The 21,986-nt window shown below is 40.1% G+C and overlaps 1 protein-coding gene across 6 annotated transcripts in view; it reads right to left on the bottom strand.

Moving 5' to 3' along the window:
• The window catches only part of HENMT1 (HEN methyltransferase 1), a 38,864-nt gene that overhangs the window by 4,052 nt on the left and 12,826 nt on the right, over positions 1–21,986 (bottom strand). For all 6 annotated transcript variants that reach the window (XM_064282465.1, XM_064282466.1, XM_064282464.1 and 3 more), the window contains one exon: positions 1,526–1,705. In XM_064282465.1, coding sequence (XP_064138535.1) covers positions 1,526–1,705 — 180 coding nt within the window. The remainder of the gene's footprint in view (positions 1–1,525; positions 1,706–21,986) is intronic.

Raw genomic sequence — 21,986 nt, 5'->3', positions numbered from 1 at the left:
CTGACATTAGTAATGATATTCCTGGTTCCACATCCTCTTCTGAATCTGGCTTGAATTTCTAGCAGCTCCCCATCAATGTACCGCTGCGGCTGCTTTTGAATGATTTTCAGCAAAATTTTACTTGTGTGTGATATTAATGATATTGTTCGATAATTTCCACATTCTGTTGGATCACCTTCTTTGGAATGGGAACAAATATAGATCTCTTCCAGTCAGTTGGCCAGGTAGCCGTCTTCCATATTTCTTGACATAGACAAGGGAACACTTCCAGCACATTTGTTGAAACATCTCAATTGGTATTCCATCAATTCCTGAAGCCTTGTTTTTCACCAGTGCCTTCAGTGCAGCTTGGACCTCTTCCTTCACTACCATCAGTTCTTGGTCATATGCCACCTCCAGAAATGTTGACCAATTCTTTTTGGTATAGTGACTGTGTATTCCTTTCATCTTTTTTTGATCCTTCCTGAGTCGTCTAATACTTTCCCCATAGAATTCTTCAATACTGCAACTCGAGGCTTGAATTTTTTCTTCAGTTCTTTCAGCATGAGAAACGCCGAGCATGTTCTTCCCTTTTGATTTTCCACCTCCAGGTCTTTGCACATTTCATTATAATACTTTACTTTGTCTTCTCGAGCCACCCTTTGAAACCTTCTGTTCAGCTCTTACTTCATCATTTCTTCTACTTGCTTTAGCTACTCTACGTTCAACAACAACTTTCAGAGTCTCTTCTGACATCCATTTTGGTCTTTTTTTTTTCTTTCCTGCCTTTTTAATGACCTCTTGCTTTCTTCATGAATGATGTCCTTGATGTCATTCCACAACTCATCTGGTCTTCGGTCATTAGTGTTCAATGCATCAAATCTAGTCTTGAGATAGTTTCTAAATTCAGATGGATATTCTCAAAGTCATAAGAAGGACCTGTCTACTTCTAAAAAAATTGGCCAATGAAAACCTTATGAATAGCAGCAGAACACTGTCTGATATAGTGCCAGAAGATGAGCCCCTAGGGTTGGAAGGCACTCAAAAGACAACTGGGGAAGAGCTGCCTCCTCAAAGTACAGGCAGCATTAATAACGTGGATAAAGTCAAGCTTTTGAGACCTTTATCTGCTGATGTGGCACGACTCAAAATGCGAAGAAAAAGCTGCAAACATCCATTAATAATCAGAATGTGGAATGTACAAAGTATGAATTTGGGAAAATTGGAAGTCATCAAAATGAAATGGAACCCATAAACATCGATATCCTAGGCATTAGCGAGCTGAAATGGACTGGTATTGGCCATTTTGAATCAGACAATCATACGGTCTACTATGCCGGGAGTGGCAAATTAGAGAAAAACAGCATTGTGTTCATCGTCAGAAAAAAAACACTTCAAGATCCATCCTGAAGTACAATGCTGTCAGTAACACAATAATAGCCATATGCCTACAAGGCAGGCCAGCTAATATGGCTATTATTATTCAATTAAGCACTATTAAACCCCCGACCTCTACTAGGACCCACAGACCAACAAGCAGGCTCACCAGGTCTGAAACTGCATCCTGTTCCACTCAAATCTGTGATCGGAGTCTCTTAAAGTCACTGCTGGAAACAGGGGATTGAATTCAGAATTTGGTGTGCTGATGACGACCATGGCTGGCGACAGGAACCCAAATACCACCTTGGGAAATGTGGCCAGATCTTCTGAATCCAAATGCTCTATTCTAAAACAGTTAACAGGAAAGAAACACTGAAATCTGGACTCTCTTTCTCTCTTTCAAGTATTTTCCTCATTGATTTAGCAAAACAGTTTCCACCTCTACACTGAGTTCTCCCTTCTTTGAATTCTTAATAGTGTTTAAATGACCTAAAAACTATCATTCATATATTCCCACCCTCTCCCCCACCCCTACCCAAGGTGCTCTGTTATCCAACTGAGGTCCTTTGCTGTGCTCTTTAGGCCTCATTACCAACCTCTCTAAAAACAGATACCTGAGCATGTACCTCCCTGATATGACGCACTGAAAGGGACACAACGTAGCTTCTGTGGTGTTTTTTTTAAAACGCATACCCTGAATCTCATAGGGAGAAAAAAGACAAACCCAGATTGAGGAACACTCTACAAAATAATTAGCAAGTATTCTTCAATAACATCAAGAGCAAACTCAGGCAATGAAAGACTGAACAGACCTCTTCCAGAGTAAAGAACAAAGAGACATGATAACTAAATGCAATGTGTAATCCTGGATTGACTCTTGGGCAAAGAATTTTTAAAATTGCTATAAAAGGATATTACTAAAACAACTGGTGAAATTTGAATACGGACTGAGAATTAATAGTATTATATCAGTGTTAACTTTCCTGATATAATTATACTGTGGTTATGTTAAGAAAAGGTCCTTGCTCTTAGAAAGTACTCAAATATTTAAGGTTTGAGACATGGTGTCTCCAACTTACACACAAAGATCACATGTATAGAGCTGCAGGACTGACATTACTCAACTGCCAGACTTACTACAAAGCTACAGTGATCATGCCAGTATCGTATTGTCAGAGGAACAAACGGATCAGTGAGACAGAAATAGAGAGCCCAGAAATACTCACACAAATACAGTCAATTGGTCTTTGACAAAGGAACAAATGGAATGTAATGGAGAATAGATAGTCTTTTCAACAAATGCTGCTGGAACAACTGAATATCTTCATGCAAAAAAATCAATCTAGACACAGAACTAACATTTTTCACAAAAAAATTAACTCAAAATGGATCACAAAACTATATAACTTCTAAAAGATAACGGGAAAATCTAGGTGACCTTGGGCTTGGTGATGACTTTTAAGATACATCAAAAACACAACCCATAAGGAAATAAATGGTAAATTGGACTTCATTAAAATTATAAACCCCTGCTCTGCACAAGACACTGGTTAGAGAAAAAACAAGTCACAGACTGAGAGAGAGAAAATATTTGCAAAACACATGTGATAAAGGACTTGGAATCCAAGATACACAAACAACTTTTAGAATTCAACAAGGGGAAAACAACCCAATCACAAAATGGTTAAAAGTTCTGAACAGTCACCTCACCAAAGAAGATATAAAGATGGCAAACAGGCATCTAAAAAATGCTAGAGATCATGTCATTAGAGAACTGCACATCAAAACAATGCAATACCATTACACACCTATTTCAAAAACAAACAACCCATTGCCATCGAGTTGATTCCGACTTATGGTGACCCTATGGGACAGAGCAGAACTGCCCCGTAGGGTTTCCAAGGATCAGCTGGTGGATTCAAACTGCTGACCTTGGTTAGCAGCCAAACACTGAACCACTACACCACCTACAGAATGGCTAAAATCCAAAAGACTGACACCACCAGATGCTGACGAGGATGTGGGGCAGCAGGAACCCTCACTCAAAGCTGTTGAGAATGCAAAATGGAACAATCACTTTCGAAGACAGTCTGGTGGGGTGGAACAAGATGCCGAAGTGAGTGCACACTCCCATTTATTCCCCCAGCAACTAACCCACTGAACAACGAATAAAAACAAGCACAGACTGAGATCTCAGAACTCTTGACCACAGCTGAGGTGTTGGAGGGTCAGGGGAAGTCCAGAGTTGAGAGGGAGGAGGAGCGAGGATGGCAGAGAAGCTGGGTGTCTTAGATACCTAGTGCTGCTAAAACAGAAATACCACAAGTGGGTGGCTTCCACAAACAGAAGTTTACTCTCTCACAGTCCAGTAACCTAGAAGTCCAAATTCAGGGTGTCAGCTCCAGGGGTAGGCTTTCTCTCTGTCAGCTCTGGAAAAAGGTCCTTATCATCAATCTTTCTCTAGACTAGGAGCTTTTCAGAGCAGGGACCCCGGGTTCAAAGGATATGCTCTCCTCCTGGCACTACTTTCTTGCTGATGTGAGGTCCCCACGTATCTCTGCTCACTTCTCTCTTTTATATCTCAAAAGAGATTTGCTTAAGACAACCTAATCTTGTAGACTGAGTCCTGCCTCATTAACATAACTGCCACTATCCTACCTCATCATCATAAAAAAATAGAGGTAGAATTTACAACACATAGGAAAATCACATCAGATGACAAAATGGTGGACAAACACACAATACTGGGAACCATGACCTAGCCAAGGTGACACACATTTTGGTGGAACACAATTCAATCCATAACACTGGGAGAACCTACTCACTAACATCAGGAGCACTCACTCATCAAAGCCATTATGGGACGAGGCTGGGCAACACCCGAAATAGGGAACACAGAAAGGGAGCTAATCAGAGGAACCTGTAGCCCAATTCTTTAAGGAGGTGCAGACTGCCCATGGGAGATGATGGGCCATACAACTGGGAGGGGGTGAAGGGAGACTGTGGTGCTGTGAGAGAGTGCTGTTGAATCTCAATGGGGCCCAAAACAGATGGGCACCAGGATCAAGAGAACTGCAAGAGCATCAGGGCAAGGGGAATACTTTAGATAAATGGGCAACACAGAGGGAAACGGCTACTTCCCTGCCCACAGCAGAACACCGCTGGATAGCCTGTACAGGGATGCCCACAAGTGAAAGACAGAAAGAGCCCCCCGCCTTCACCACAGAGAAGTCAAGCCCCACCACTTACAATAGCATCTGAGACCTACAAATCAACCCCCTCTTGTGCATGTGTACTGAATTCTAGAGATTAAGTATCCAAAACTCCTGAATCAGTGCTAAAAAATAACTAAGGGTAAGAGTGCCCTCTGGTGGTTCTCCAAAGAAGTTATCAGGCCCACTGACGCTGGGCTGATTCCCACACATAAAGACCCTATGGGGGTCAGTGGGAAACCCTGGTGCCATAGTGGTTAAGTACAGTGGCTGCTAACCAAAGGGTCGGCAGTTAGAATCCTCCAGGCGCTCCTTGGCAACTCTGTGGGGCAGTTCTACTCTGTCCTGTAGGGTCACTATGAGTCAGAATCGACTCGACGGCACTAGGTTTGGTTTTTGGTATAGAGGGAAGCGGAGCTGCCGCTTCTTTTTCCCATGGAGCGGGTGGTGGGTGCGGGCCCCAGCCTTTCAGTTGGCAGCCAGGCACTTGGCCACTGTGCCACCAGGAAGCCCAATCTGAAAATTTTATCTCAAAATCCAGAATACAAAATTTAAAGAAAGTAATGGTCCAAAAATAGTAAAGTGCACAAAATCACAAAAGAAGACCAAGCAAAAGCAAAACGTGAAGAGGCAGTTTCTCCTCTGGAGGTCAGAGTAACAGAACCAATTGAAAATTTCCAGACTATGGTACTAAATATGTCTTATTGTTGTTGTAAGGTTCCGTCCAATCTGTTCCAGCTCAAAGCAACCCTATATATGACAGAAAGAAACACTACCCAGTCCTATAAAAAAAAAAATACCATCCTCATAATCATTGTTATCTTTGGGCCCATTTTTGGAGCCATGGTGTCAATCCATCTTGTCAACGGCCTTCCTCTTTTTTGCTGACGCTCTACTTTATCAAGCATAATGTCCTTCTCCAGGGACTGATCCCTCCTGATAACATGTCCAAAGTATGTGAGACGTAGTCCTTCTAAGAAGCATTCTGGCTGTGCTTCTTCCAAGACAGATTTATTTGTACTTCTGGCAGTCCATGGTATATTTAATATTCTTCACCAACACCATATTCAAAGGCATCAATTCTTCTTCAGTCTTCCTTATTCATTGTCCAGCTTTCACATGCATATGAGGCAACTGAAAACATTATGGCTTAGGTCAGGCATACCTTAACCTTCAAGGTGATACCTTTGCTTTTTAACACTTGAAAGGGGTTTTTTTCCAGTAGATTTGCCAATGCAATGTGTCTTTTGGTTTCTTGACTGCTGCTTCTATGGGTATTATTAATTGTGAACCCAAGTAAAATGAAACTCTTGACAACTTCAGTCTTTTCCTCATTTATCATCACGTTGCTTACTGGTCCAATTGTGAGGATTTTTCTTTTCTTTATGTTAAGGTGTAATCCATACTGAAGGCTATGGTCTTTGATCTTCATCAGTAAGTGTTTCAAGTCCTCTTCACTTTCACCAAGCAAGGTTGTGTCATCTGTATAACACACGTTCTTAACTAGTCTTACTCCACTCCTGATGCCCCATTCTTCTTCATATAGTCTAGTTTCTCGGATTATCTGCTCAGCATACAGATTAAGTACAGTGAAAGGATACAACCCTGATGCACGCCTTTCCTGATTTTAAACCAACCAGTATTCCCTTGTTCTGTTCAAATGGTTCCCTCTTGATCTAAGTACAGGTTCCTCATGAGTACAACTAAGTATTCTGAATTCTCATTCTTCACAATGTTATCCATAATTTGTTATAATTCACACAGTCAAATGCCTTTGCATAGTCAATAAAACACAGGTAAACATCTTTTTGGTATTCTCTGCTTTCAGTCAGAAACAACCTGACATCAGCAATGATACCCTTCATTCCACATCCTCTTCTGAATCTGGCTTGAATTTCTGGCAGTTCCCAGTTGATGTACTGCCGCGGCCACTTTTGAATGGTCTCCAGGAAAATTTTAGTGGCGTGTGATATTCATGATATTCCTTTATAATTTCTGCATTCCATTGGATCACTTTTCTTTGGAATAGGCGTGAATATGGATCTCTTCCAATTGGTTGGCCAGGTAGCCGTCCTCCAAATTTCTTGACATAGACAAGTGAGCACTTCCAGCACTGCATCCATTTGTTAAAACATCTCAATTGGTATTCCATCAACTCCTGGAACCTTGTATTTGCACCAACGCTTCTGGTGCAGCTTGGACTTCTTCCTTCAATACCATTAGTTTCTGATCATATACTACCTCCTGAAGTGGTTCAACCAATTCTTTTTGGTATTATGACTATGTATTCCTTCCATATGTTTAAAGAAAGCAAAAACACACAGAAAACTAACTAGCAGAGATCAGGAAACAAATGGAGGAACAAACTGAGAGACTCAACGAGGAAACTGAAAACATTAAAAATAAAAAAATAACACCAAAGAGAACTACTGGAACTGAAGACTAAATCACCTTAATTAGAAAAAGAGAAACACTCAACAATAGTCAAACATACAGAAGATAGAATAAATGAACTAGAACACAAAATAACTGCACTTATCAAGACTCAAAAGAAACAAGAGAAAAGAATAAAAGCGAATACACCCAAATGGAAATATGAAAGCAAATGAAGAAATCTAACATTAGAATTATTGGAATCCCAGAGCACCATGACAACAGTTAACCCACAGAAACAAACGTCCAAGAGACAATCAGAGAGAATTTCCCAGACCTGAACAGAGAACCAAGCCTGCAAATACAGGAAGCTACATGAACCCCAGTTAGAAGATGCACAAAAAGATCAACTCCACGCCATAGTCCAGTAAAAGTCTTGAAAACCAAAAACAAGGAGAGAATTCTGAAAGCAGCAAGAGAAAAATGCCATATAACATACCAAGTGTCTTTTATAAGAATCAGTATGGATTTCGCCTCAGAAACTTTAGAGACCAGAAAACAATGGGGTGACATATATAAAAAATACTAAATGAAAACAATTGCTAACCAAGAATACTTTACCCAGCGAAACTGTCATTCAAAAACAAGGGTGAAATCAAGACATTCCCAAACAGAAGCTCTGGGAATTTGAACCACCATACTAGCTCTGCAAGTATTACTCAAGGGAGTACTCTAAATGGAAAGGCAAAAGTATTAAATAAATATTTGTATGTGTACACTGGAAAAATAAAATGAGAGAGAAAAAGATCTCCAAAAAAACACAACAATGTGGGCAATCATTACAGACCAAGTATATGATATTTTTAGGGAATAAACTCAGTAATTAAATTCCACAAACAATCTAACATTGAGTGTGCAAGAAATAAGTACAAAGCAAACTTATCAAATACAGGTTGTATATTGATGTTAATGGAGACACACCAACAGAAATGGGGGAGGCAGAAGCATATCAGGAATAACCAAATCCGTTGCTGTCAAGTCGATTCTGACTCATAGCAACAATATAGGACAGAGTAGAAATGCCCCATAGAGTTTCAAAGGAGTGTCTGGTGAATTCGAACTGCTGACCTTTTGGTTAGCAGCCACAGCACTTAACCACTACACCATCAGGGTTTCCATATAAGGAATAGATTTATTATATTCAGGTTGTATGTTCAAACTGTTGTTTATATGTTAAACATTGCTGAACTGTAAGTTGTATAATATATGTGGTAACCACTAAGAAATCACCAAGAAAAACATTCAGAAGAAAGGTAGGATGAAAGCAAAAAGGCTCATCACAAGAAAACTGCCAAATACAAACAGAAAAATCAAAATTAAAAAAAAAAACAAAGATATGAAATACTCAAAAAACAAATCAAAGAATGAGTGAGGTAGACACTTCATTTTCAGTAATAGCTTTATATGTAAATGGTCTAAACACCCCATGCAAAAGACAGGGAGTACCAGAATGGATTAAAAACATGATCTATCCTTTTGCTGTCTATAAGAAACATACCTTAGATACAAGGACACAAACAGACTGAAAACAGAAGGATGGAGAAAAATATCCCATTGCAACCAGTAAACAGAGAGCAGGGGTAGCCATACTGATATCAGGTAAGATAGACTTTAAATCAAAATCTATTGCAAGAGATAAAAAAGGACCACTACATAATATTAAAAGGGTCAATTCATCAAGAAGACATAACAATTATAAATATGCATGTACCTAACAACAATGCTCAAAATACGTGAACAAATACTGACTAATATGAAAAGGAGAAATAGACAACTCCAAAATAATAGTAGGGGAACTTCAACATGCCACTTTCAGTTACAGACAAAACATCTAAAAAAGAAGATTGCCAAGGACATTGAGAACTTAAAACCATAAACCAACTGGACCTAACAGTCTGATATATTATACTGAGCATCAGAACAATACATTCTTCTCCAGCATACATAGATCATTTTCCAGAATAGGCCATATGCTAGGACACAAAATAAATCTCAACAAATTTAAAAAGACTGAAATCATACAAAGCATCTTTTCTGACCATAACGGTTTGAAGCTAGAAATCAACAAGAAAAATAATGAAAAATGAATAAATACATGGAAACTAAATAATACATGGCTAAAAAACTATTGGAGCCCTGGTGGTATAATGCTTAAGAGCTGGACTGCTAACCAAGAGGTTGGCAGTTCAAATCCAGCAGCCGCTCCTTTGAAACCCTAAAGGGCAGTTCTACTTTGTCCTGTAGGGTCACTATGAGTAGGAACCGACTCGACGGCATATAACAACAACAAAACAAAAACTATTGGGTCATACAGTAAATCAAAAGGCCAATTTAAAAATTCCTAGAATCAAACAAAAATGAAAACACAAAGTATCAAAACCTTTGGGACACAGCAAAAGCAGTATTCAGAGGGAAATCCCTAGCAATAAATGCCTACATTAAAAAATAAGATCCAAAACCACTAACTTAAACCAACAACTTGAACAAATAGAAAAGGAAGAGCAAAAGAAGCCAAAAGCTTCCAGAAAAAAAAAAATAATGAAGATCTATAGGGCAGAAATAAACAAAGTAGAAAAACAATAAAAAAAAAAAAAAATCAACAAAACCAAAAGTAGGTTCTTTGAACGGATGAGTAAAAGAGACAAAAAAAAAAAAAAAAAAAAGGAGGCAAATATCCAACAGAGACAAAGAAGATAACAGATCACTATGAAAAATTGTGCTCTACCAAATTTGAAAAGCTAGATGAAATGGACAAATTCCTAGAAAAATACCACCCACCCAAACTAACAGTGAGAGGTAGAAAATTTAAAGAGATGCATTACCAAAGAGATTGAAGATGTCATAAAAAAACTCACAACAACAACAACAAAAAGCCCAGGACCAGATGGCTACACCAGGTAATTCTACCAAACATTCGGCAAAGAGTTGATACCAATCCTACTCAATCTCTTCAAAAACACAGAAGAAAGGTGTGTCTAAGGCCCTTAGACACCTTTTAAGCCTGCAATCAAACCCACTCCTGGAGATCACCTTTCAGCCAAATGACAGGCCTTTTGAACATAGATGCAAAAACTGTCAACAAAAGTCTAGCCAACAGATTTCAGCAACATTTCAAAAAAATCATACACCATGACCAAGTGGGATCCACACCAGGATTACAAGGGTGCTTCAACATCATAAAATCAATCTATGTACTCCACCACATAAATAAAACAAAGTAGCCATATGATCATATCAACTGATGCAGAAAAGGCATGTGATAAAATACAATACCCTTTCCTGATAAAAACTCTCAGCAAAATAGGAATAGATGGGATATTTCTCAACATAATCAGGGGCATATGTGCAAAACCAACAGCCAATGTTATACTCAACAAAGCACTTTGAGAACGGAAACAAGACAAGGATGCCCATTATCACCACTCTTACTCAACACCATATTGAAGTCCTAGCCAGAACAATAGGACAAGAAATGAGAAATAAAAGGTATCCAAACAAGGACATCATGCTTGATAAAGTAGAGGGTCTGCGAAAAGTGGAAGACCCTCAGTGAGATGGACTAACAACAGTGGCTGCAACAATGGGCTCAAGCATAACAACGATTCTGAGAATGGCGCAGTACCGGTCAGTGTTTCGTTCTACCGGTCAGTGTTTCGTTCTACCGCACACAGGGTCACTATGAGTGAGAACCAACTTGACGGAACCTAACAACAACAAAATCAGAAAAGAAGTAGTAAAACTATATCTGCAGATGACATGACCCTATACACAGAAGATTCTAAAGATTCCACAAGAAAACTGCTGGAGCTAAAGGAAGAATTTAGCAAAATTGCAGGGTACAAGATCAACACATAAAAATCTGTTGGGTTCCTCCAGACTAACAAAAAATACTCCAAAAAAGAAATCAAGAAAATAGTACCATTTATACTAGCCCCCAAATCAATAAAATACCTAGGAATTAATCTATCAGGGGCATAAAAGACTTACACAATGAAAATTATAAAACACAAGAGACTAGAGGAGCCCTGTTGGTGCAGGCATTAAAGCGCTTGTCTGCTAATCAAAAGGTTGGTGGTTCGAACCCACCAGCTACTCTGTGAGGAAAGATGTGAAGATTTACAGCCTTGGAAACCCTGTGGAGCAATTTTACTCTGTCCTACAGACTAAAGGAAACCTACAAAAATGGGAAGACATCCGGTGTTCATGGATTGGGAGACTTAGTATAGTGAAAATGTCAATTCTACCTAAAGCAATCTACAGATACGATGCAATCCTGATACAAATCCCAACAACATTCTTTACTGAAATGGAAAAATTAATGACCAACTTCATATGGAAAGGAAAAAAAAAACAAATAGCCAAAGCAATACTGAACAAAAAGAACAAAGTAGGAGGCCTCACACTCCACGATATCAAAACATAACTACATAGCCACTGTAATCAAAACACCCTGGTATTTTGTTCAACGACAGACACAGAGACCAGTGGAATAGGATTAAGAACTCAGAATTAAACCCAGCCATCTCTGGACAACTGATTTTTGACAAGGAAGTCAAAGTCCATTTAGTGGTACAGAAAATTGTCTCTTTAATAAATAGTGCTGGCGCAAGGTCATGGAAGTTCCACAGACACATCCAAACTCCCTGAGGGCTGTGGGGACCACGGTCTCCAGGAATTGTCTAGTTCAATTGTCTAGCTCAACTGTCAAAACATAGATTATAAAGCAAATGTTTTACATTCTACTTTCTGAGTAGTGTCTGGGGTCTTAAAAGCCTGTGAGTGGCCATCTAAGATACTCCACTGGTCTCACCCCTTCTGGAGCAAGGGAGAATGAAGAAAACTAAAGTCACAAGGCAAAGATTAGTCCAAAGGACTAATGGACCACAACTACCACAGCCTCCACCAGACTGAGTCCAGTACAGTTAGATGGTACCCAGCTACCACCACTGACTGCTCGACAGGGATTACAATAGACGGTCCCAGCCAGAGCTGGAGATAAATGCAGAACAAAATTCTAACTTGCAAAAAAAGACCAGACTTATTGGTCTGACAGAGACTGGAGAAACCCTGAGAGTATGGCCCCCGGACATCCTTTTAGCTCAGTAATGAAGTCACTCCTGAGGTTCACCCTTCAGCCAAAGGTTAGACAGGCCCATAAAATAAAATGAGACTAAAGGGGCACACCAGCCCAGGGTCAAGGACTAGAAGGCAAGAGGGGACAGGAAAGCTGGTAATAGGGAACCCAAGGTCGAGAAGGGAGAGTGTTCACAAGTCGTGGGGTTGTTAACCAATGTCATAAAACAATATGTTTATTGTTTGATGAGAAGCTAGTTTGTTCTGTGAAACTTCACCTAAAGTACAATTAAAAAAAAAAAAAAAAGAAATGGTGCTGGGAGAACTGGATATCCACCTGCAGAAAAATAAAACAGGACCCATACCTCACACCATACACAAAAACTAATTCAAAATGGATCAAAGACTTAAATTAAACCTAAAACTATAAAATTCCTGGGGGAGAAAACTATGGGTCCTAATCTTTTGTAAAAATAGGATAACAAACATAACTAACATGAATAGATGAAGATAAAATAAATGGGACCTCATAAAAATTAAAAACTTATGCTCATCAAAAGACTTCACTGAAAGAGTAAACAGACAACCTACAGACCAGGAAAAAGTCTTCAGAATCGACTTACCTGATAAAAATACCTGATAAAGGTCTAAAATCTATAGAAAATTGCAACAACTCAACAATAAAAAGACAAACAACCCAATCACAAAATGGGCAAAGGACATAAACAGAAACTTCACTGAAGAGGATGTCCAAGCAGCCAACAAGCATATGAAAAGATATTCACCATTGTTAGCCATTAAAAAAAAAAAAAAAAAAACACTGCTGTCGGGTTGAGTCCAACTCATAGCGACCCTATAGGACAGAGTAGAGCTGCCCCATATGGTTTCCAAGGAGAACCTGATGGATTTGAACTGCCAACCTTTTCGTAGCTCTTAATCACTATGCCACCAGGATTTCCATTAGCCATTGGAGAGATGCAAATCAAAACTACAATGAGATACCATCTTACCCCAGCTAAAATGCACTAATTAAAAAAAAAAAAAAAAACAGACAACAAATATTGGTGAAGATACAGGGAAATGAGAACCCTTATCATTGCTGGTAGAACTGCAAAATGGTATAACCACTATGGAAAAACAGTATGGCACTTTCTCAAAAAACAAGAAATAGAACTACCCTGTGAGTCAGCAATCCCGCTCCTAGGTATAGCCCCTAGAAACCTAAATTAATAAATACAAATAGACATATGCACACCTATGTTCATTGCTGCTTTATTTACAATAGCAAATAAATGGAAACAACTGAAGTGCCCACCAACAGACAAATGGATAAGCAAAGTTAGTACGTACATACAATGAAATATCACACAACCATAAAGAAAAATGAGTCCCTGAAACATAACATGGCTGGCCTGAAGGGCATGCTAAGTGAAACAAGTCAAGCATAGAGGGATAAATATTGTATGATCCCTCTTTTATGAGAACAAGAATAGATACATATAGAGAGATCAATGTTCATTGATGGTTACCAGAAAGAGGAGGGAGGAGGGGAAAGTATGCCTACATCATAAAGACTTGTTATTTTTGGTGATGGGAAAAGTGACACCACATGTGGATGTAGTGAGCACAGGACAACCAAAGTAAAAATGAGTGTTTGCACACATATGGATGTGTATAGGCATATTGGTATACAGGTAGGTACACAGGTGAGAACAGACAGAAGTCTCTATATAGGTTTGTGTAAATATAAATATGTGGGTAGAGACACCTATATTCACCGAAGACACAAATACTGATACTCTTTACATATAACCAAACACCTTTCAAGATTGGTTTTCTGAGTTTGAAAGCTTAGAACCATAATCTCATGGGACAACTCAGTCAACTGGCATAACATAGGTCACAAAAATTGTGATCTACATCCTAGTGAAGTGAGTATTGTCTAGGGTCTTAAAAGCTTGCAAGCAGCCGTCTAAGATACAACTACTAGTCTCTACTACCCAGGTGCAAAACAGTAAGAAGGTAGCCAAAAGCTCAGGGAAGAAACAAGTATACACAAGGCATGATCTCATCTGCCCTGAGGTTAGAAGAGCTAGATGGTACCCGGCTACCACCACTGATCATTCTGACCAGAGGCACAAAAGGTGGTCCCAGACAGAAAGGGAGAAAAATGTGCAGCAGAACTCAAATTCTTAAAACAAACAAAAAAAGACCAGACAAATCAGAACAGAAAAGAACAGCGGACTCCCTATTGTCCTGAGACACTCTTTAAACCTAGAACCGAAACTATCCTGAGATCACCTTTAAGCGAAATAGCAGAGTAGCACACAAAATAAAGGATATCACCCGTAAGCTCAGTGCTCTACTTAAAACCCATCTGTGTGAAACCAAAGATCAATAATTACTCAAAGCAAAGATGAGAAGATAAGGGCTCAGGGAAACTAGAGTACTGGAAATGGGGAAAAAAAAAAATCCACAATTAAAGAGAATGTTGACACATCGTGATAAATGTAACTAATGTCACTGAACAATTTTTCCAGAAATGGTCAGTGGGGAAACTAACCACTATGTAAACTTTCACAAAAAAACTCAATAAAATATATTTTTTTAGAAGTCTGGTAGTTTCTTACAAAGCTAAATATAGGCTTACCATTCGATCCAGCAACTGTGTTCTCCTAGGTATTTGCTCAAGTGCGATGAAAACATATGTCCACATGTAAGTCTGCATACAAATATTTTTATCAGATTTATTCATAATCGCCAAAAACTGGAAGCAACCAAGATGTCCTTCAATACGTGGATGGATAAACAAACTATGGTACATCCATACAATGGAGTCTTACGTGGGAGATTAAAAATGAACTATCAATCCACAAAAGACATGGAGGAATCTTAAATGCATACTGCTAAGTGACAGAAGCCAGTCCAAAAAAAGTTAAGTATTGTATGGTTCCAACTATATAGCATTCTGGAAAAGGCAAAACTATGGAAACAATGAAAAGATCAGTGGTTCCCAAGGGTTCAGAGGGTTGGGGGAAGATAAACGGGTGGAGCCCAGAGCATTTTTATGGCAGTGAAACTATTCTGTCCACCATACTGTGATGGTAGACACATGACATTAGCCATTTGTCAAAGCCCACAGGACTGTACAGCACAAGAAGTAACCCTTACGTGAACTATGGACTTTAGCTAATAATAGTACATCGATATTGGTTCATTAATTGTAACAAATGTACCACAGGAATGCCAGATGTTAATAGGAAAAACAATGTATTGGGGGAGGGGCTAAATGGGAACTCTGTACTTCCTGCACAATTTTTCTGTATACTTAGAGCTGCTCTAAAAACAATAAAGTATTAATAAAAATCAATTTTTTTAAAAATACACATATATAAATAAAGACAAAGCAAATGGAGTCAAATGTAAACAATTTGGGTAAAGGATATATTAGAGTTCCTTGTACTATTACTGGCAACTCTTCCGTAAATTTGCAAATATATAAAAATTCAAAGTTATAGACAAAAAGAAAGTAACTGACAAAGTTTTGCTTACATCCTATTTAAAGCAGTGTGCCCTAAGGAAGCCAAGCATCCACAAAAGTGATTCGCAGGGGTCTGATCATGGAACTGATTCACTCCTTCCCCTCTGGCTGCAGGGACACATGTTATCACAAAACTGGTGGGCCTCACTGCTCTTGTCATCTCTACTTTGCTCTCTACCCCTGCCCCCCTCCCCGATCAAAACAACATAGCCAGTTGCCATCAAGTCAATTCCAGCTCATGGAGACCCGTGGCTTAAGAGCAGAACTGTTCCATAGGGTTTTCTTGGCAGATCACCAGGCCTTTTTGTCCATGGAGCCACTGGATAGGTTTGAGCTGCCAACCTTCAGGTTTGACGCCAATCACAAACTGCAAGCTCCACCCAGCCTCCTCCCACGCCCACACCAGAGAGGCCTTAACAGATTGGTGAGTCCAGGATGAAGAACTGGGTTTGCACACCATCTTCCCCTCCAGCTATGTCTGTGTGTTCTTCCTGCCTGTTTTGGTTGGTTTGAAGCCATGGAATAAACTTACCAGTAAACACCTATCCCCCAAGGAAGAACGCCTGTGGTTTTCCAGTTCTGTGTCCTGATAGATAAGGCTGCCTAACTCTAGGGTACAGTATCAAAAAGTCTGCTGTTGCTGATCACCTAAACCGTATTTTCCAACAAACCTACTAGTCATAAAGCTGACATTTTGATATCCCTATCTCACTCTATGCCAAATTGGGTAAAGCAGAGGGGAGGTATTACATCTCCTAAAACTACAATATACCAAAGGGCAAGTTAAGATTGTTTGGTGATGGAGGACCCACACATCCGGGGGCCTGAGTTTATCACCAATACCAGCCCTGAGGAAGCATGCATTCACCTGTTCATGGGTAAAGGCAGAACTAAAAGTGACACCAAGTCTAGCCTGTGATAAGTGTAGTGAACGCATTGGAGACCTCCCAGGGAACCACCCTGAACAGAGCTCTATTTCAAATAGTGTGAGAAGACCAGGGTAGGGGAGAGGACAGGCCCCTGCAGTGGTAAGTAGCTTTGCTGTAGTGGCTTTGGACAATCTTAGCTCCACAGACAAGACTGATTTACAAAAAATAACAATGAATGGTCAACTGGGAGAACTCCTGTCCTATGGCAGTGGTTCAGCGAATATCAGACACGCTAGGAAGCGATCTGAAGTGCTCACTCGGCTTCTGTCAATGAATTCTCACAATTAAAATTACCCTAAGAAACATGGACAGTGGCTTAAGCAGGAGCTGTAATGAAGGAAAATAGGGAGCAGCAAAAAGGAACCTGAGGCCTTGAGAGTGTGCAGGTCCTGGAACCCAGGGCAGTTAGCATGTCAGGAGAGACCACTACAAGATCAGAGAGAGGTGGTACCTCAGGAGTTATCCCCCCCAACCTTGCCTCCCCTGGCCCTGTCAGCACATGCTCAGGTGACTCCCAACCTAAAGCATAACTAACTAAAAGGTTGTGGTTCAAATCCACCCAGAGGCACCTCAAGAAAAGGCCTGGCAATCTGCTTCCCAAACATTGCAACCACTGAAAACCCTATGGAGCACAGTTCTGCTCTGACATACACAAGGTCACCATGAGTCAGAATCAACTAAATAGCAACTAGTTTGGTTTTTTGCTTTTTTTGGTGTCCCAGTCATCCTTTTTTCTTTCACAAATAAGCTTCTTGACCAAAAAAGAAAAAACCAAACCCACTGCCACTGAGTCGATTCCGACTCATAGTGACCCTTTAGGACAGAGCAGAACCACCCCATAGCGTTTCCAAGGAAAGTCTGGTGGATTTGAACTGCCGACCTTTTGGTTAGCAGCCATAGCACTTAACTACTACGCCACCAGGGTTTCCCACTTCTTGACAGGATAGACAACATTTAAATGTCTCCAGGAGCAAGGGCATTCACTAGATAAGTGAAGCAGGCAGAGAACGCAGGCCTCAGCTATGGGTGGGAAGCAGCTGGTGCCAGCTGCCGGTCACCATCCAGGGATGCGGACTGGGAGAGCCAGACATTCTGACTTTAATAGAAGCAGGAAAAACTGGGTTTTTATGTGAAAGCTCTCAGTTTTTAAAAGTGTGAGTAAATTTTACACGCTACAAAGAGCAAACAAATTCCACTTGTGCACCATATCCAGGCCAAGGGTCACCAATTTTTTTTAAGCTTTGGCCTACATCTTTATCAACAATGGAGTTATTACTTGTTACTTCTGGGTGGTTCGAACCCAGAAGTTAGGTTAGCAGTCGAGTGCAAACCGTTTGCGCCACCTAGAGACCTCATACACGAAACTATGTATGTTTTAACATTAATGGAACTGTACACCAAAAAAAGTATCAATTATATTGGATGTTATTTTTTTTTAAATACTACAAAGGAAGTTTAAAAAAAAAAGGACAAACTTAAGAGAAAATGTCTATATTCCACATCGTAGTTGAAGGACTAATTTCCCTAACATATAAAACAATCATATGGAGCAACAAGAAAAATGCTAACAATCCTATAAAAAAATGTATAAAGGATATGTATGTACAGCTTAGAGAACAAAAACCAAATGGCTCTTGAGCATGTGGAAAGGTGTTCGCCCTCACTCCAGAGAAACACATTAAGATAACACTCTCCTCCTTCCAGAGAAATACAAGTTGAAACTACACTGAGATAACATTCTCCTCCTATGAGACTGTCAAAGATCAAAACACTGGCTAAGACATTGCATTGGGGAAGAAGTAAGGAAACAGAAAACCTCCTACATGGCCAAGAGGAGTGAGAATCAGTACACCCACTATGGAGTGTTTTGGCAACGACTGTGGTAGACAACTACCAATGTCCACCACAAATCTATCTTGCTTTTCTTCCACAGTAAGAGTTGTCACAGGCATACAGGTGTGTGGTCCAGCCTCCTTTCCAGGCGGGTATAACCACAAGCCTCAGTTCTGACAAATGGGGTACAAGTGGAAGAGATGTGTGCCCCTTCCAGGTCTGGGCTTTAAAACATGTGGCATACGTGTCTTTGATTCCCCAGCTCCCATGACCTGGAATAAGGGTGTGCCTGTGACCCTGGTGGCATAGTGGTTAAGTGCTATGGCTCCTAACAAAAAGGTCAGTAGTTTGAATCCAACAGGCACTCCTTGGAAACCCTGTGAGGCAGTTCTACTCTTGTTCTATAGGGTCTCCATGAGTTGGAACTGACTCGATGGCGACGGGTTTGGTTTTTGTTGTTGTTCTACCAGCTCAGCCTTCACCATAACTACAAAGGCTATCAACATTACAAATATGCACATCCTTTGATCCCGCTATTTCACTTCTAGGAATTTATACTACAGATATACTCACATATGCAAAAGATGACATGGACATATATGCACCTGTACACACACATGTACACATGTACATATGCATGAGTGTACATATGTGGACACATACACACACGTGTATGCATGGGTGCACATGTGCTCGCTTGCACATGTACACACACATATAAATAGCTATATATTGCAATAGCAAAAAATCAGGTCCCCCAAGCACTTGTTAACATGACACTGGTTAAGCACATTATGTTACACTCATCCAGTGGAAAAATGTGTAGCAAGAAACAAGAATGAGGAAGCACTCTAGGTCCGACACAGAACAATCTCCAAGACATACCACCAAGTGAAAAACGCAAGGCATGGAACAGTCCATATAGTACTCATCCTCTGTAAAAAGAAACTACAATATGTACATGTATCTTTGCAAATGACGGGCTATTTCTGAAAGTATACCCAAGGGATTGTTAACAATGACTACCTCTCGGGAGGGGGACTGAGTAGCTGGAAGAGAGAAGTGAAGAAAGCTTTTCACCACATATCTTTTTCCTTTTGGACTTTATACTGTTGGCATATATAACCTATCCACAAGAAAGATTTAAAAATGGGTGAACTGCCTTCTGAAAGACCGAAATGCTAAAGTGGAGACTCAAGGCACAGGTAAGAAATTGGCCAAAATGACAAACATTAGAAGATGGATTACATGCAAATAATTCTCATGATAATAATAAACAAATAAAGGACAAAGGGCCCAAGAAGGATTTATCTGGATGTAATTAAACGTAAGGACATAGGGTACAGTAAGGTTCCCCAGCATGAAACCCAAGTTTAAATGGAATTCTGTAGAGGACAGGCTGGGAAAATAGGACATGGTAGAACAGGAGTAGGTTTTCTTACTGCCTGTCCCTGATCTAACCCTACTCACTGCTCCTTAGCTCTTCACATAATGCTCTGTTTCCCAACAGTATTTTCAAACATTAGATACCTACTATATACCAGGCACTAGAAAATACAAAAATAAAAAGTAAACTCTGCTCCGGAGGGGCAGAGCACATTACTAAAAAGTGGAAATCAACCTGAACACACCACCAGAAAAAATGATCCCAGAGCAAGGCCCTTAACTACTATGAAAAGGCCATTAAGATGCACACATCTTGGTTCCTAAATACGATTCCCTGTTCAAAGGAACCAGGTCTCTTTGGATAAATGGCTGATTCCAGGGCTGGGGAAGGAAGAGCAGAAGGTGAGCCTGATACATCTTGTTATGCCAGGAAGTGTGGAAGTACTCTCAGAAACGATACAGAAGTTATCACAAGTGTGTGGGAGCCAGCTTGAAGGGGCCTCCACCAGCCAAGACTGGGACAATTTGAGCAACAAAATAAGTAAAGAATTACAAACCACTTTTAAAAAAAAAAAAAAAAAAGGCAGGAATTCAGGAGTTCATACTGATAATAAATCTAAATAAATAAACAGACAAACAACTAAAGAAGAAAGAGCTCCTGCTCCCAGCAGAATGCCAAGGGCTGGCTGGTAAATGTGCAGGAGGGTGCTGAATTGGAAAGAGCCTCACTTGCCACCATTGCAGTAAACATGGGGTCAGACAAGAATCGTTAATGGATGCTAAATGTAGGGACAAATATGGAGGAAGGGCAAGATATGCGCATGGCCTTAAAATATCTCCCTACAGACAGCATCTTAGTGGTGAGAGAAAAATAAACAGTAACTCTATAGTGGGGCAAATAGACACCTTGAATGGGGGATCAAAATTAACATTACAACTCGGCCAGACAGAGAGATGAAGCCCTGATGCATGCCACAAAATGGATGAACTTTGAAAACATGATGCTGAGCACAGGCAGTTGCCAGAGGACAAACATCGTACGATCTCACTTACATGAAATAAGCAAATATACAGAACCTGAAATTATTAATGGTTACCAGGGGTGGCAGGGAGAAAGAGAGGGGGAGTTTTTGCTTAGAGGGCAAAATGGTGTTAATAGTGGTAGAACAATTTGGAAAAGGATAGCGAGAATGGCTGCACAACTTGAAGAATGTAATCAATGTCACTGAACTGTACATGTAGAAATCCTTGAACTGGCAGGTGTTTTGTTGTATATATTTTCACGATGATAAAAAAAATGAACATCACCCAAGAGGGACAGATGGACACTGTGTGCCTCAGATGGGGGTCCAAAGGAGGACGGAACTCACCTCTGCAGCGTTCTGCAGTATTCCAAGAATACATAATCTGAATCGCCACGAGACCAAAATAAAAGAAGTGCTACTAAAAATGGGAGGGAAGGGCTTACTCTTTAAACATGTCATTGCCATTAAAAAAAAAAGCAAGCTGTGGAAACATTCCAGATGAAAAGAGGCTGAAGACACGTAAGTACTAAATGTATTATTTGACCCCAGGAATTTTTCTTCTCCAGTCTAGGATCAAGTATACCCCTGTAACGGAGGTGAAAACATTCTATAAAGGACCTTACTAGGTCAACTGACAAAACTGGCGTAAGAACACTGTATCAATGTTGAATTGACCGAAGCTAATAAATACTGTGGTTTACATAAAACAGTTATACCTTTTCTTAGGAAATACACATTAATTTTCTATTAGAGGCAAAGGGCTGTGATATATATAAAACAAAAAATCCAAACAAGTTGCCATTAAGTCAACTCCGACTCACAGCGACCCCATGTATGTCAGAGTAAAAACGTACTTCTCAGGATTTTCAATGGATGTGATCTTTCAGCAGTAAATCACCAGGGCTCTCTTCCGAGGTGCCTCTGGGTAGATCCGAACTGCCACCTTTTGGTCAGTGGCTGAGCAGTTAACCATTTGCACCATTTTTTTTTATGGTATGGAGCCCTGGTGGTGAAGCAGTTAAGAGCTCAGGCCACTAACCAAAGGGTCGACAGTTTGAATCCACCAGCCGCTCCTTGGAAGCCATATGGGCTATGAGTCGGAATGGACTCGATGGCATACAATAATGGTACGTATATCCTGCACTTAAATGGTTCAAAAACAGAAAAATCATGTTTGTGTCTGTGTGTGAGTGAG

The sequence above is a fragment of the Loxodonta africana genome, chromosome 3 (assembly GCF_030014295.1).
Source record: "Loxodonta africana isolate mLoxAfr1 chromosome 3, mLoxAfr1.hap2, whole genome shotgun sequence".
Taxonomy (NCBI): Eukaryota; Metazoa; Chordata; class Mammalia; order Proboscidea; family Elephantidae; genus Loxodonta; species Loxodonta africana.
This window is presented reverse-complemented; position numbering and strand designations above follow the sequence as displayed.